General features: G+C 50.3%; 1 protein-coding gene across 1 annotated transcript in view; it reads right to left on the reverse strand.

Moving 5' to 3' along the window:
* Positions 1-3,970: 3,970 nt before the first annotated feature.
* The window catches only part of SLCO2B1 (solute carrier organic anion transporter family, member 2B1), a 49,982-nt gene continuing 38,657 nt past the window's right edge, over positions 3,971-15,295 (reverse strand). The window contains exons 9-14 of the mRNA XM_008946477.1: positions 14,884-15,076; positions 13,932-14,088; positions 8,428-8,597; positions 6,068-6,132; positions 4,827-4,947; positions 3,971-4,139 (exon numbers count right to left, since the gene is read on the reverse strand). Coding sequence (XP_008944725.1) covers positions 3,971-4,139; positions 4,827-4,947; positions 6,068-6,132; positions 8,428-8,597; positions 13,932-14,088; positions 14,884-15,076 — 875 coding nt within the window. The remainder of the gene's footprint in view (positions 4,140-4,826; positions 4,948-6,067; positions 6,133-8,427; positions 8,598-13,931; positions 14,089-14,883; positions 15,077-15,295) is intronic.

The following is a 15,295-nucleotide window of genomic DNA, read 5'->3' on the forward strand; positions in this document are numbered from 1 at the left end:
TCAGTGGAGTTGTGGCCCAGCTGGACTGGCTTATGTTAACCTCCTCTACGCAACTTATGGCTATTGCCTGAGGTATATCCGTAAGTGCTTTGTAAAATCTATTTCAAACTATCTCCAAGGGAATATCTCTCCTGGGGAAAACCTGGCAAAGCATAACAGCACAGAGTGGATTTTGCTGGGTCTGCACCTTCCTTTGCTTCCTTCTTTTCTTTTTCAGTCCTCCTACCTGCCTGCCCCTTGGTCTCCATCAAACACTCCTCCTCCTCCTCCCTTGGTGCTGACAACCTTTTCATATTTCCTGGGGTTTTATCTCCCTCCCTGCTGACAGCAGGAGTTTGCCTTTCCAAACTGCCTCTTTTTAATCTTCTCTGGCAAGCGCATCCCTTTCATCAGTGTTCTTAAAGAGCACAGAGGAAGGGAGGGGGGAAAAGTGGTTTTATTTCTCTTTATAGAAACTCCAGACCAAATTAATGGAAATTACCACAGCAAAAGAATAATAACAGGCCTATAGTTGACCACACAGCTAAAACAGAGTGTTTGAGGTTGCCTTGCATTCTTATCCACAGGGAACTCTCCTCTGCTGGAGGGGCAGTGAGGAAAGGGAGAATTCAGGCTTCTGCATTGCCTGAGAAAAGTCTCTATATGTTGTGATAGGAGTTTTCCAAGTGGAAAATAGATGTAGAGTCCTGATCCCAGCAGTGAGAACCAGCCATGCTGGGAGTGACCTTCCCAGGGCATCCTGCAGGTTGCTTCTGCATCCATCACGAGCCCAGCAGACATGGCCATCGTGCAGCTCAGAGGGTTGAGAGATGGAGTCTCCTGCTCTGGAGATATTCCAAAGGTACCTGGATGTGACCCTGGGCACCCTGCTGTGGGTGACCTGCTGGAGCAGGGGGGTTGGACGAGAAAAGCTTCAGAGGTCCCTTCCAACCCCTCCATTCTGGAATTCTGGGATCCTGCACAGCCTGAAATAGCACCATGAATCCAAGGGAGGCAACTGAACTCACTGTTTATTTTTGCACAATGCTGTTTGTGAACAAACTTGCAAGATGAAGTTTTTGTGTAGGGTTTTGGGTTTTTTTTCCCCCCTTTCCCCCTTCTATTCTGTAAGCAGTGTCAGTGCTCTGGTAATCCTGAGGATTAAGAAACAGCTGGTGCAGTCTGGGGAGGCTTTCAGAAAGGCTGCACAGTCTGAGGGTCTCCCTCTGATTCATAACAGGAGAAGTTTAGTGCTACAGAACCACACAGAATCCTAGCACAGTAGGGTTGGGAGGGACCTCTGGAGATCATTTAATCCAGCCCTCTGCTCCAGCAGGTCACCCACAGCAGGGTGCCCAGGATCACATCCAGGTGGGCTTGGACTCTCTCCAGAGCAGGAGACTCCACAGCCTCTCTGGGCAGCCTGCTCCAGGCTCGGCCACCCTCACACCAAAGAAGTTTCTCCTCCTGCTCAGGTGGACCCTCCTGGGTTCCAGTTGGTGCCCATTGCCCCTTGTCCTGTCACTGGGCACCACTGACAAGAGTCTGGCCCCAGCCTCTTGCCCTCTGGAGGCCCTTTAGCTCTTGCTCAGCCTTGATCAGATCCCCTCTGAGGCTTCTCTTCTGCAGCTCAGCAGCCCCAGGGCTCTCAGCCTGTCCTGGCACAGAGATGCTCCAGGCCCCCCAGCATCTAATCATCTACACTGTCTGCTTTGCAGGAACACAGTTCATCCCCACGACTGCCCAACAGCCCAGCGTGGCAGACCCAGCAGCACAGGATGAGCAAAGTGTCAACAGTGATTTTACAGAAAGATTGCACTGGCAGAGGAAAACACAGAGCCCAGGACTCCTTGAACCTGTGCAGTGGCCACCAACCAGGCCATGCTACTCTGGTGCTGGAGCATGGTCCCCATCTGAAGTCAGCTGTCCTAATTGTGGGGAAGTGCAGCCTTTCTGGCTTCATAAAGTCATTCTAGATGTCATTATCTGTCATTTCTGCCAAAGCACATTGCAGCTTGTGCTCACCAGACAAGATTAATTGTGTTGTTATTAGTTTGTTGTGACCTGGAAGTACCCTGGAAAGACCTGAGGCTGTCCTAAACAAGGCAGGAAAGCGCATGTGAGCCAAGGGCTTGTGCTTAGCCAGGAAAGGGCCTTCTTCACCTGATGCAGCAAAGATGCCACAAATTCATGGGCTGCCAAGAGCTGGAGGGACCACTGTGAACATTGTAGCTTGTCTCTTCCTTAGTCCTGACCAGAGAACCTCATTCCTCTTCCCAGTCTGGTTTAGAAACAGATGCTACCTAGTCATGGCTTCAAAACTGAGAATAGCACAAAACTCTCGCAGACTGGGCTTTCTGATGCTCATGGTTGGCATATGCTACTCATCCTTCCTTGAATAGGTCCAAGTCCATCTTTTCAGTCTTCCAGTGCTTTCTTTTAAACCAGAAATCACTTCTATGTGTAGATACCCTGTGAACAGGACTCTTTTAACCATCTCCTCAATAAACAAAAGCCACTGCACAGAAATACACACAGCCAAAAAAAAAAAAAGACCCTAATAAAGTAACATAAAATTAGTCTCCCACTCTGAAATAAGTTTATTTGGTCTCCCAAGATGGTTGGGCAAAGAGTCTGATGAAATATCTAAACCAGCCACTTAACCTCTGGCCTTTCCACCCTCCACCAGTGTACCTCTTTGTACACCCTGGACCTTACCATAAGACAAGTACCAGGGTGCAAGGAGTTAATGATTTTTTCACTGTGTATTTAGTTTCTCCAGTGCATACTTAGACTGAACATAGAAGTTTGGGGTTTTTTACTGAATTCCATCCTGGAGCCAAAAATTACAAGTTACCCAATGGTCTGTGGTTGCATGCTGATGGTCTGAGACCAGCAACATAATTTGTGCTTGGGTGGAAAGGAGCCCCGAGATGGGAAGAATGTAGAAAATAGAGGCAGTTGCACCAAAATAACACCAGGCTTGACTTTCACCCCATAATTACAGCTGCATCTGACAGTTGCCCCTTCAAGGAGCACAGTGAGGCTGGCTGGCTCTGTGGTCAAATGGCTTAGCCACGAGCTCTGCCCAGTCTGCAGGAGGGCCGAGTTCAACCTCCCTTCCTGGTCCTTCACCCCTGGGAAAAGTTCTGCCTTTCTTCAACTGGAAAACTGGAAGAAGCTTTAACACTCACATGCTTCACTAAGCTCCTGTGGCAAGTACTGATAAAGCAAAAATAAGAATGATTATTATTACTGCTGCCAAATGTGGCCATGCTGCTGAAGTGCCACAAGTCTGCAGGTATTTGGGTTTCTTTCCTGAGCTGCACCTGAGGTTCCTTTTGATGCCCTCCCCTCCCCAGCATCCTCATCGCTGCCCCTGACCACCAAAGCAGCATCTACAGAGGAGCTGGGTGAAGCATGTAAGATGGTCCTTGCAACAGTCCACAGCCTGAGACAAAAATCCTATCAACATCAGCTGGAGCTGGATGAAGCCTTCAAAGAAGAAAGATCATTTAACACCACAAGAGTAAAAGGAACAAGCACAGCTGACATTCTGGGGGCAAGGACAGACCATCATTCATGGAGATGTATGGGTTCAGTACAAAACCATTTCTTAAAAATGATTTATTAAAAAACACAAGACCTTGCAGCTATATGGTTAATGCTCAGTGCTGGCACCACCAAGTCTGTCAGCAGGAACAAATGCTTTGAAGGACATAAATCCAGGAGACTGCAGTGTCCAAAGTTTAATGTGTGTGGACTAATCCATGTGAAGGAGTAAGTTACACCATTGAGGTGGAGGAGGCAGGTGTAGAACAACATATGGACAGACTCCCATGGCAGTACAGAAGTGGAACATCCCCCCCAGAAGTTCAGGAAGCAGCCTGGTTGTCCATCACTCCAAGCAACAACCCTTCACAGTTCAAGTGTGGTGTGATTCACATGGCGTCACCTTCCTGAACAGGGATCACAATTCATATTTTTAGTGTCACACTTTGGATTCTGGGCTCTTTATGGTGTTTCCTGCCAGTTTCTCCTTCTCTGCCTTCATCTCTGCTGCTCTGCTGGCTTCCCTCTCCTGCCGTCTAAGAATCATGTAGACAGTCACAAAGCACAGGAAAGTGCCCACCTCAAAGAAAAACTGGAGACCAAGATACCTGTGGTGTGGAAACACAACAAGTTAGGGTAGCAAGGACAATCTCATGAGCACCAAGCACCAACATCCAGTATCCCCAGGCACCAAACAGACACTGAACATGGGGATGGGCTCCTTAGGGACACTCGCTAACTACAGCATGCCTGGGTCCACCTCATGGGCAGCTTTGAGGCTGGGGTCACCCCTGCTGCTGCATTACCTTCAAGGAGAGGGTGTCAGGACAGGCTGCTTGTGTCTATGCTGGTAAAATCATAGCATCACACATCAGCCCAGGTTGGAAAAGACCTCAGAAGATCATCTGATCCAATCTTTTTTGGGAAAAGGAGCCTAAATGGTATTATCTAGCACTTTGTCCACTAGCATCCTGAAAACCTCCAGTGATGAAGACTCTACTGTGTGTCCCTGTGGTGGTTGTTCCAGTGAACGACTGTTTTCACTATAAGGTAGGGACTGCTTCTGGAAGTGGACTTCTGTGGTCTACAGCAGCAAGTTAGCAGGCTTTTGCCTTGTGCCAACGACTTGCCAAACCATTCCTGAGCACTGCTGAAGAACAGGGAGAGGGTGTGAGTGTCCCTGTCCGCTTCCCACGGAGCATACAACGTCTCCCCCGTCGGAGGTGGCCTGGTGCCACGTTCCCCCTGGGTTTCCCTCCACACGCTCAGCCCTTCTCCTGAGCCCTCGTCCCTACCTTTGCCTGAAGAGGCTGTTGTCGTAGTATCTGCAGGCTGCCTTCCTGTCACACCGCCTCTCCCAGAGGATGCAGGTCGTGTCGATGGCGCTGCCGTACAGAACCGGCCCCGGCATCCAGGCTGCAAGCAGAGTCCAAGGAGCCTTTGTTACGTTAGGGGAGCACCTCAGCCAGGACAGACCCGACCCTGATTACTTTTCCATGTGCTAAAGGAGGTGCACAGTGGCTGGGGATGGCTGCCTTTGCTGTGTCCCAGGGGGCCGCTGGTCCTGCACAGCATGCCAAGGACTGGCTTTGTGTTTGCGCTCCACCGAGATGCAAGATGTTCTTCTTTCTCGTGGCTCTTTGATAAGGGACCATCACTCATCCCAGGAATGATAAATAGAACCATAGAATTGTTTTGATTGGAAGAGACTTTTAAGATCATCAAGTCTAACCATTGCCCAGCACTGTCAGGTCTCCATGGACCCATGTCCCTCAGCACCACATCTCCATGGCGTGGAAACCCCTCCAGGGATGGGGACTCCACCACTGCCCTGGGCAGCCTGGCACAGCCCTGCACAACCCTCAAGGGCAACAAATTGTTCCTCAGGGCCAACCCCAACCTCTCCTGGGGCAGTTGAGGCCTTTTCCTCTTGTGCTGTCCCTTGTTCCTTGGGAGAAGAGCCCGAACCCCACCTGGCTCCAGCCTCCTGTCAGGGAGCTGTGGAGAGTCAGAAGGTCTCCCCTGAGCCTCCTTTGCTCCAGGCTGCTCAGCTCTTTCATGCACTGTGTATGTAACTCCTCCCCATGAGTGTATGGCATGTTCTGGGGGCCTCCAGATGAACATGAATTTTCACCATAGGAAAAATAACTAGTGGGACCACAGGACATAGTTTGCAGCCACCCTAATATGCTGAAGGCAAATGTGGCATTATCTGCACACAGCTAAGGGCTGCCATCCTACTTCTAAACTCATTCCCTGCCCTCTTTTATTTATTTTAAATTTATCTTAAATTTTATTTCATTCAGCTGTATAGATGTACTCCCATGGAGATGCCTCATGCCCTCCCCACCAGGTGCAGCCCACCAGACCCTGCAAAGTAGCATCCTTCCCTGGCTTAGGACAGGCTTGGGTCAGTCTGAAACTCTGAATAAACAGCAATTCTGCAGCCCCAAGGCTGCTCAGGGATGAAATCCCCATGAATCCCCAAGAACTGCCACAGTTTTCCAGGACAGCACTTCAACACGTTTTAATTTACCTAAAACTCTCAGCAGCATGAACTGCATCCCAACTGCAAATGATTTGTCTTCGGGCTGGATGCTCCTGAAAAACAAAACACAAAGTTTACCCTCTGGCACTTCCTCAAAGATGGATGTTTTCCTCTCTGGCACTGCACGAAGCCTTAGGGCACCTCACCCAAAAAGCCATCCTTTAGCCCAAGCACCAAGGACCTCAGGCAACTCCTGTTTACGTCAGGAAAAATGATGGAGTTTCATTCATTAGGGCTAGAAGCTGACCACAGCCTTTTCTTGCCCTGGAAAACCAAAAATAACCTCCCTAAGGGTCAGGGAGGAGATCCACTAAGTATTTGTGCTTTTAATGTAAAGAATCTGTATGAAAACAGAATCCACTAGAGCTGCTGGCTCTGCCAAACACAAGCAAGACAAGGGATGCTTTTTGGAGCTGAAAAAGTGATTTATCCCTTGAGGAAGTGGTTTGAGTTTGGGTTTTTTTCAGTTTGGGTTTGTTTTTTTGTTTTGTTTTGTTTTGTTTTGTTTTTGAGGTGGGATTCCCCAGTGTATATTTTGGTGGCACCCCTGATTTCTAAAATAACTATTTCAGGCTGTGGTTCCTGCTGGGGTCACACCAGGGAGAGGACTGGGTGGCAGAGGACCTCCAGGTCAGCAGATGACTGGGGACTCAGTTTCCCTCTTCTCTCTGGGTGTCCAGTGTGAGCATAGCTCAATCAGGGCATAAGAGGTGATTTTAAAAAGCCTTGGAGCTAAGGTCAAAACAGGTTTTACCCACAGGTTTTCCCTAAAAAGCAACTGTTTGAAGTGATTCAGCCACAGGAATGTGCTTGGAAATACCATTTATAGACTATCACAACATCCTAATTGCTTCTCTGCAATGGGAACAGAGGCTGTATTGAAGCAGGATCCATCTTAAAGGAAGGAAGATAATTAAACTTCTTAACACAGAGCTGCATTAAAAAGAGCCAGAGTACTGCCATGCTAAATTAATGGGGAGTTAATGATGTATCTCGTTACTGAGGTATCAGCCGTGGGTGGGGAGGAGGAACAGGATGGCTGCTGGATCTAAAGATTGTGCTGAGACCAGGCACGGGGGATGCTGAGGGCAATGTGGGGCTCCTGCAAGCCCTGCCAGTGGGTGGAGGTGCCATGGGGGCCTGGCAGGGTTGGAAGGAACATCTGGAGATCATCTCCTCCCACCCTGTGCTCCAGCAGGTCACCCACAGCAGGGTGCCCAGGGTCACATCCAAACAGGTTTGGAATCTCTCCAGAGCAGGAGACTCCACAACCTCTCTGGGCAGCCTGCTCCAGGTTCGGCCACCCTCACACCAAAGAAGTTTCTCCTCCTGCTCAGGTGGAACCTCCTGGGTTCCAGTTGGTGCCCGTTGCCCCTTGTCCTGTCACTGGGCACCACTGACAAGAGTCTGGCCCCAGCCTCTTGCCCCCTGGGGGCCCTTGAGCTCTTGCTCAGCCTTGTTCAGATCCCCTATGAGGCTTCTCTTCTCCAGCTCAGCATCCCCAGGGCTCTCAGCCTCTCCTGGCACAGAGATGCTCCAGGCCCCTCAGCATCTCTGGAGCCTCCACTGGACTCTCACCAGTAGGTCCTGGTCTCTCTGGAGCTGGGGAAACCAGAACAGCCCCCAGGACTCCCAAGGTGGCCTCATCAAGGCAGATTAGAAAAGAAGCTCCCTTGACCTGCTGGTCACACTCTTCTGCATGCACTCTATGAGATTGTTGTCCCTCTTGGCCTTTGGTGGGTGCTCATCCACTGGCTGCTCCTTGCCTTAGCCTATTGGTGAACACCATGTTGCCTGGAAGAGCAATTGTCCATGCAGCACTGGTGGCACACGATAAAGCCTCCAGCAGCTTTAAATCTCCACTTGGTTTTTAACTCTGCAGGAATGGCCAAAGAAACCTTTGAAGAACCTTTGTAGTCTTAGGGCAGCAGGAGCTCTGTTAGTACAGGGTCTTCAAGAGCAAGCCCTGAAGGTCTCTTCTGCTTCAACATCTGAGGCTGGAGATGCTCGATGTTTCTGTCCTGCCCAGCCATGCCAGGTCTTTGATAGCAAAGCACAACATGCTCCCGAGCCAGACATAGCCTAGCAGATGGACAACCACCTGCACTGCCAGGTGACAGGAGTGGGGAAGCCCCGTATCCCAATCTCTGCACCAGCACGTGCAATAAGATGCAAAAACAGCAGAAGGAACTGGGCATGAGGTGCAGTATGGGGCTGATTTAACCCTCCAGTCCCTCGGCTGCAGAAAACTTTACTTCCTCCACTCAAAGACCCCTTCGTTACCCAAACATCACCTCTGGATGACTTTTCTGGCTGCACCTAGACCATGGCAAAGCCAGCCTGCTGACCTGAGGATGAGCATGAAGGACGGCGTGTGGGAGGTGCTGGCCAGGATCCCTGCCAGGCAGGACAGGACCACGAAGGGCAGGAAGAGGTGGGAGCAGCCCGTGCCGCAGGTCCCGGGCTTGGCGAACCCCACGAGCCCCTTCTCTGAGATGCAGCTGCAGTTGGTGTAGTTCTGCAAAGAGGAGAGAAAACCCAGAGCCTGCTCATCTGCTCAAGGCTGTGGAGACACCAGGGACAGCTGCCAGCTGGCACAGGGAGGGAGGGGGGTTAGGTTTTGTCTGTAAACAATTAGCAGTAATTAGCAGTCAACTCTTCTGGGAGCAGGGGGAGGGAAAAAGGAAACACATACAATGAAGCTGGCTGAGGAGAACGAGCTGAGTGGATGAAGAAACACATATTCCCATCCCTACTTCCAGTCTCCAACATGCTGCTGTCTCTGAAAGGAGGCCCCAGCCCTACCACATCCCATGGGCGTTGCTAGGATGTCTCATGGGTGAGCACACACACCTGATGGGAAAGCTGAGACCACCGTGGTACCTTGGTTCATCTCTCCATGCTTCCAGAGGCACTCAGGAGTGTTCCAAACCCAGAGGCACCCTTGACCTGTTAGTGCGAACCCCAGCAATGACTCCTTATCCCCTGCAACAACCCTTCTATCCTCGTGCCTCCAGCCCTGTGTTTCACGCCTGTTGTGCACTGAAGATGTTTTGACACGCAGGTTTATTCTAATGTCATCATTTCCCAGCTGAACCTTTGGGCATCCTGCACAAATCCAGGCTCTTGGCATGGAAAAATCTCACCCACAGCTGATAAAACTTTCCAGCCTGATGTGAGCTTCCTCACCTGTGTTAGACATTTTGGAGGAAATCTCCAAGGGAGCACCCTGGGCTCCATCTCCTCTAGCCAGCTTACCTTCATCCAGGGGCTATGTGGAGAGCAGAGCTGGCAAACAAAGCCAGAGCCCAAGCCCAGGGCAGTGTTAAATCAGGAGACGTGCTAGGGGAAAATGTGAAACCTCACCTTTGAGAGGGGGTTATAAATAACTGGCCCAGCACCAGCAAAGGGAAGATGCCCCGGGGCGAGGGATATAGATTTTGTTCTTTTTGTCCAGACTTCAATCACAAGTCTCTTTTTTTAAAACAAGAAACCTCTTTCTTTTTTTCTTTTTTTTAAAAGACCTTTAAATAAAATAAGTATCATCTTGCTGTTGCCAGAGGGGGACAGATTCACAGCAGGGTGGCAGTTTGCAGAAGGGTGATCCCAAAGGCAGGAGCAGCCCAGGCTCTCCACATCACTGTCTTGGGAAGTGTCTTGGCTGATGCCCATAAAAGAGACCTACAAGGAACTACTCCTGGCTGAGAGCATGAAGGAAATTTGGGATGAAGGCAGATACAGTCACTCCTCTCACCTCTAGGAAAGAAGATTTCATATTTTAAATTAAGGCCAGGATTTATCTTCTTCAGCCATCTGAAACAAACTAAACCAAACTCATCATCTGGACTCCCTCTGCAGTCACGGAGGGAGAGGTGGGTCTCCAGAGGACCCACCACAGATAAATGCCTATGATAGCTGAGATTAATTTGGGCAAAGGCAGTTAACAAAATCGCAGTTAGATTAATTAAAACTTGCTTGATCTCTGTGAAGAGTCTAGAGCCCAAGTGTGGTGAGGAGCAACTGAGGGACTTGGGGGTGCTTAGCCTGGAGCAAAGGAGGCTCAGGGGAGACCTTCTGGCTCTCCCCAGCTCCCTGACAGGAGGCTGGAGCCAGGTGGGGGTCAGGCTCTTCTCCCAAGGAACAAGGGACAGGACAAGAGGAAAGGGCCTCAAGTTGCCCCAGGGAAGGTTGAGGTTGGCCCTGAGGAACCATTTGTTGCCCATGAGGGTTGTGGAGACCTGTGCCAGGCTGCCCAGGGCAGTGGTGGAGTCCAGACCCCTGGAGGGGTTTCCAAGCCATGGAGATGTGGTGCTGAGGGACATGGGTCAGTGGGGACCTGGCAGTGCTGGGGGATGGTTGGACTCCATGAACTGAAAGGTCTCTTCCAACCAGAACGATTCTATGATGCTGTCACCACCACCTTCTACAGAGAATCAGTCACAGCATTGAGGGGACTTGCACAAAGCCAAATGCAGACAAAGGGCTGGAGATGTCCATGACAGAGACACAAGGCAGGTCTCTGTCCTTTTCCTCCAATGCCTCAGAGGGTTTGAGAGCAAGGAGCATGGCCCCAGCCGCCAAAACCCCCCAGCAGCAGGGACAAGCCACAAAGCCACTGGGGGCTTATCTCCCTGGGATGCATCATCTGAGCAGTGGAACCACAAGGCTGACACAGCACCAGGTCTGGGAAAAACCACCTGGAGGAGCAGGGAGAGGAGAATAACCAGAACAACCCCTGAAACTGGAGCTGTGGTTTCCAAGCAGGAAGAGGTTGCTGGGTGTCACGTGGCCAGCCCTGGGTTTTTCAGGGCTCTGTGTCAAACATCCCCAGCTGTGCAATTAAACAAATGTTTTAAGAGGGAAAGCTGCTCACATCAAACTCTGTCTTTTGTTGCCTTATTTGTTCTTTTTTTTCCCCATCTAGAACCTCTCAGTACCCCAAATTTTAAGGTGTGTGCTGACCAGCTCAGATGTGACCCAGCTGAGGTCCCTGTTCCCACACATGGCCATGCATCATGAGAGCAGAGCAGGGCTCAGGAACCCAAGAGCACCATGGCACAGAGATTCCTGCAGTCCTGGGGGAGTTCCCATGGCCACCACACTTCAACAAGTCACACTGGACCCGAGCAAATAGCAAAGCACTGAAGGGTTGCTACTGCAAGGTCCTGCTCTTGGGCAAAGTTTGCAGGCTTCTGCTGTTGCCCATGAAATTTGGGGACATCAGGGGATGCAAAGAGCAAATTGCTTTGAGTGTACAAGAGCTTTCAAGTCAGTGTTAAAACCAAGCTTGCACTGTGCATGTCGCCTCTGGAAGGGCTACAGCAAAGCTGAACATAAAATGATGTATTTTTCATGGAATCATAGAATGTATTGGTTTGGAAGGCGTGTTTAAAGGTCATCTAGTCCAACCTCCCTGGAGTGAGCAAGGACAGGGCTCTGAGCAACCTGCTCTAGTTGCAGCTGTCCCTGCTCACTGCAGGGATGTTGAACCAGGTGAACTTGACATTTTCCTTCCCACCCAAACCATTCTATGACTCTATGAACTTTAACAAAAGCAGGTTACTCAGAGCCCCATCCAACCTGAATAGGAATCCTTCTACCTCTCTGGGCAAGTTGGGTCTCACCACCATCAGCCTAAACAACTTCTTCCTTCTATCTAGTCCAAATCTTCCCTCTTTTAGTTTCAAATCATCCCCTCATCCTATCGCTACAAGCCCTTGTAAAAAGCCCGTCCCCAGCTTTCTTGTAGGACCCCTTCAGATACTGGAAGGTCTCCCAGGAGCCTTCTCCTCTCCAAGCTGAACAACCCAAACTCTCTCAGCCTGTCCTTGTAGAAGTGCTCCTCCACCTGTAGCCACAACACTGTGCGCCACAAACGCCCCCTCTCCCAGGGAGATGCAATGTGCTCCAAATACTGCATGCTGGCACACGTCTGGGATACAGTCCCTGTGCAGAAGAAGCTCTCCTAAAACTTAAATTGAGTCACGATGCATCAATAGGCGGAAAGAATGTTCAACAAATTAGCTCAGTGCTAGAGGAAGAACTAATGCTGGCCTCGCCAAGCAGTGTTTGCTTGGCACCATCAAGGGAGACCTGATTTCTGCACATAATTATACAGGACATGAATTCAGGAGTGGGTCACGTTCAGGAGCCCAGGATGTCAAAGCGTTGGAGGGATCTTTGAGGAGGAAGAAGCAGTTGAAAAGGATCTGCTGTACAGAAGGCGGGCACAGGGATGTAGAAAAGCACATTTGGGACTAAGCTCTGGCAGGAACCATAATTGTTATTAAAATGAAGCATTGTTAATTACCAAAATGCTGCTAAAAAGCACCCAGACAGTCCCATGCTGTCATTCTACCCTGTGCCAAGAACACGGAGCAACAGGACTCATGCTGCATGGATCACTGACATCTTTCAGATAGCTATTTGAACTGCCAAAGATTTCCTTGTTTTTTTATTTGTTGAAGTGTACTGACTGGAGACCCAACAGACAATTAGCACTGTGAAAACTCAGCTGTACTGTGGTTGTGGTGGCAGGCAGGGGGAAGAAGAGGAGAAGGAAGTGCAGGGCAGCAAAATAACCCATCCAGGTCTGAACATCAAGGGGAAGCCAAGAGCAATGCCCAATGCAAGTGGTGTTCCCCAGGGCTCAGTACTGGGGCCTGTTCTCCTCAATCTTCATTGATGATCTCGATGAGGGCATCGAGGCACCCTCAGTGAGTTTGCAGATGATCCAAAGCTGGCAGAAGCTCTGTAGATATGTCTGAGGGATGGAGGCTCTACAGAGGGATCTGGCTAGGTTGGATTGATAGGCTAAGTCCAATTGTATGAGGTTCAACAAGGTCTTGCCAGGTCCTGCACTTGGGTGACAACAACCCCACTCAGCGTTCAAGGCTTGGGGAAGAGTGAGTGGAAACTGCCTGGTGGAAAAGGACCTGGGACGCTTGGTTTACAGCTGACTGGAGATGAGGCAGCATGTGCCCAGGTGGCCAAGAAGGCCACCAGCTTCCTGGCTTGGATGAGCGCTAGTTTGGCTAGCAGGAGCAGGGCAGGGATTGTCCTCCTACATGGGTGGGGAAGGACACCTTGAAATACGTAACGACTGGGTGCCTAGAAGGTTTCTGCTTGCTGCCTTGGCCAAGGATGTGTACCGGCAAGGGCTGTGTTATAGTGGAGAGTGCTAAGAGACACCATCAACAAGGGCTTTTCATAGAATCATAGGATGGTTTGTGTTGGAAGGGACATTAAAGATCATCAAGCTCCAAGCCCCCTGGTATGGGCACAGACACCTCCAGCTACACCAGGTTGCTCAAAGCCCCACCCAGCCTGGTATTGAACACCTCCAGTGACGGATCATCCACAGCTTTCCTGGGCAAGTGTCTCACCACCCTCACAGTGAAGAACTTCTTCCCAATTTTTAATCTAAATCTCCCCTCTTCCAGTTTGAAGCCATTACCCCTCATCCTATCACTACAAGTCCTTGTAAAAAGCCCCTCCCCAGCTTTCTTGTAGGCCCTCTTCAGATACTGGAAGGCTGCAAGAAGGTCTCCCTGGAGCCTTCTCTTCTCCAGGCTGAACAACCCCAACTCTCTCAGCCTTTGTTCATAGGATAGGTCTTCAAGCCTTTGGCTCATCTTTGTGACCCTCCTCAGGACCTGCTCCAACAGGTCCATGGACATTCTCATTTCCTGGGACATTCTCAGCCTTCCCCTGCTCATCTCACAGCATCATGCCAAGCTTGTCCCAACAGTAACAACCATCAGAAAACCTGACTGCCAGACTTGAGCACTGCACTGGTCACCCCTCATTAGCCACCCCAAGCCAGGAGACCAGAGCAGTGGGAATGACTCACCAGGACCAAGTTGTCTGTGTCAATATTTACGACTCTGCAGCCAGCAGAACAGGGTGAGATGTATTCAACACCATTAGAGCCACAGATGGGGTTGTAGGCTTTCTCAGGGCAGTTACACTGGAGGTTGCACTCCAAGGCGTGGTGTCCAAATTCAGAGCTACAGCAGGAAGAAAACATTAATACATGGTATTAAGCATCATTAACATGCATCTTACATAGAAAATATGCTGAATGGATTTAAAGTTTCATAAAGAAGCATTTAACTGCTTAAAAACCCTACCCCATGTGTAAGTGAGGACCCACAGAAGCTCCACTATCAACGCTCAAGACTTTGCTCTGCCTAGGCAAAGCCTCCTGACCACGAATGGTCAGAGGAGTCACCCATTTCCTTCACATTTGGCCCCAAACATGGGGACTTGGGGCAGTGCAACACCATGCCGTGGGAGGTGGTGAGCTTGCCACTGAGGGCTTGGACCAACAGCGTCCAGCAAGACCACAGCATACTGAGTATGTGGATTCCTAGGAACTCGGATCCAGCCTCGAAGGAAGACAAGGTCCTGCCCACATTTAGTGGGGTAGGGAAGCAGCCATGGCTCTGAAGGTGTGACCCCAGGGCTGGCCCTTGCCCAAATTATGTGCCTGTGAGTAACACGCTGCACTTTCCAAGATGAAATTTTAATCTTGTGCCAAAAACGGTTTCACTTTGGGTTTCAACACCAGTCAAGGAAGTTAGGAGGAGTAAGGATGCAGCAGATTCAGTGTTTTCTCACAAAAGCACTATTTTCTAGCCTGATTTTATCACCATTAACTGTCTGTCAAGAGGGAAAAAACACATTTCTGGGTATTCTGCTTAACTTCCACCTCCACCCCAAGGGCTGCAGTTGGGGCTGGTGGGGACTCACAGCTCTGTGAATGACCCACCCATACCCAGCTTAGCTGGAGCTGTGGGTACCTCTCACTGTAGGTAATGCCCGCGACCTTCTGTGTGGGACAGCCAAGGAAGAGGAGAGGGAAAGCCAGGAGCAGGCAGAGGAACATGCCGAGGACACACATGGCGCTGCATTGCCTCAAGGACATCTGGAACCTCTTCAGGATGGCACCACCCACCACGATCCCAACCATCGCCCCAGGGATGTTGACAGCACCTGGGGAAAAGCAAATCACAGAATCCCAGCGTGGTGGGGTTAGAAAGGACCTCTGGAGATAACTCATCCCACACCCCTGCTCCAGCAGGTCACCCACAGCAGGGTGCCCAGGATCACATCCAAACAGGTTTGGAATCTCTCCAGAGCAGGAGACTCCACAGCCTCTCTGGGCAGCCTGCTCCAGGCTCGGCCACCCTCACACCAAAGAAGCTTCTTCTC

The sequence above is a fragment of the Merops nubicus genome, unplaced genomic scaffold, assembly GCF_000691845.1.
Source record: "Merops nubicus isolate BGI_N331 unplaced genomic scaffold, ASM69184v1 scaffold5078, whole genome shotgun sequence".
NCBI lineage: Eukaryota > Metazoa > Chordata > Aves > Coraciiformes > Meropidae > Merops > Merops nubicus.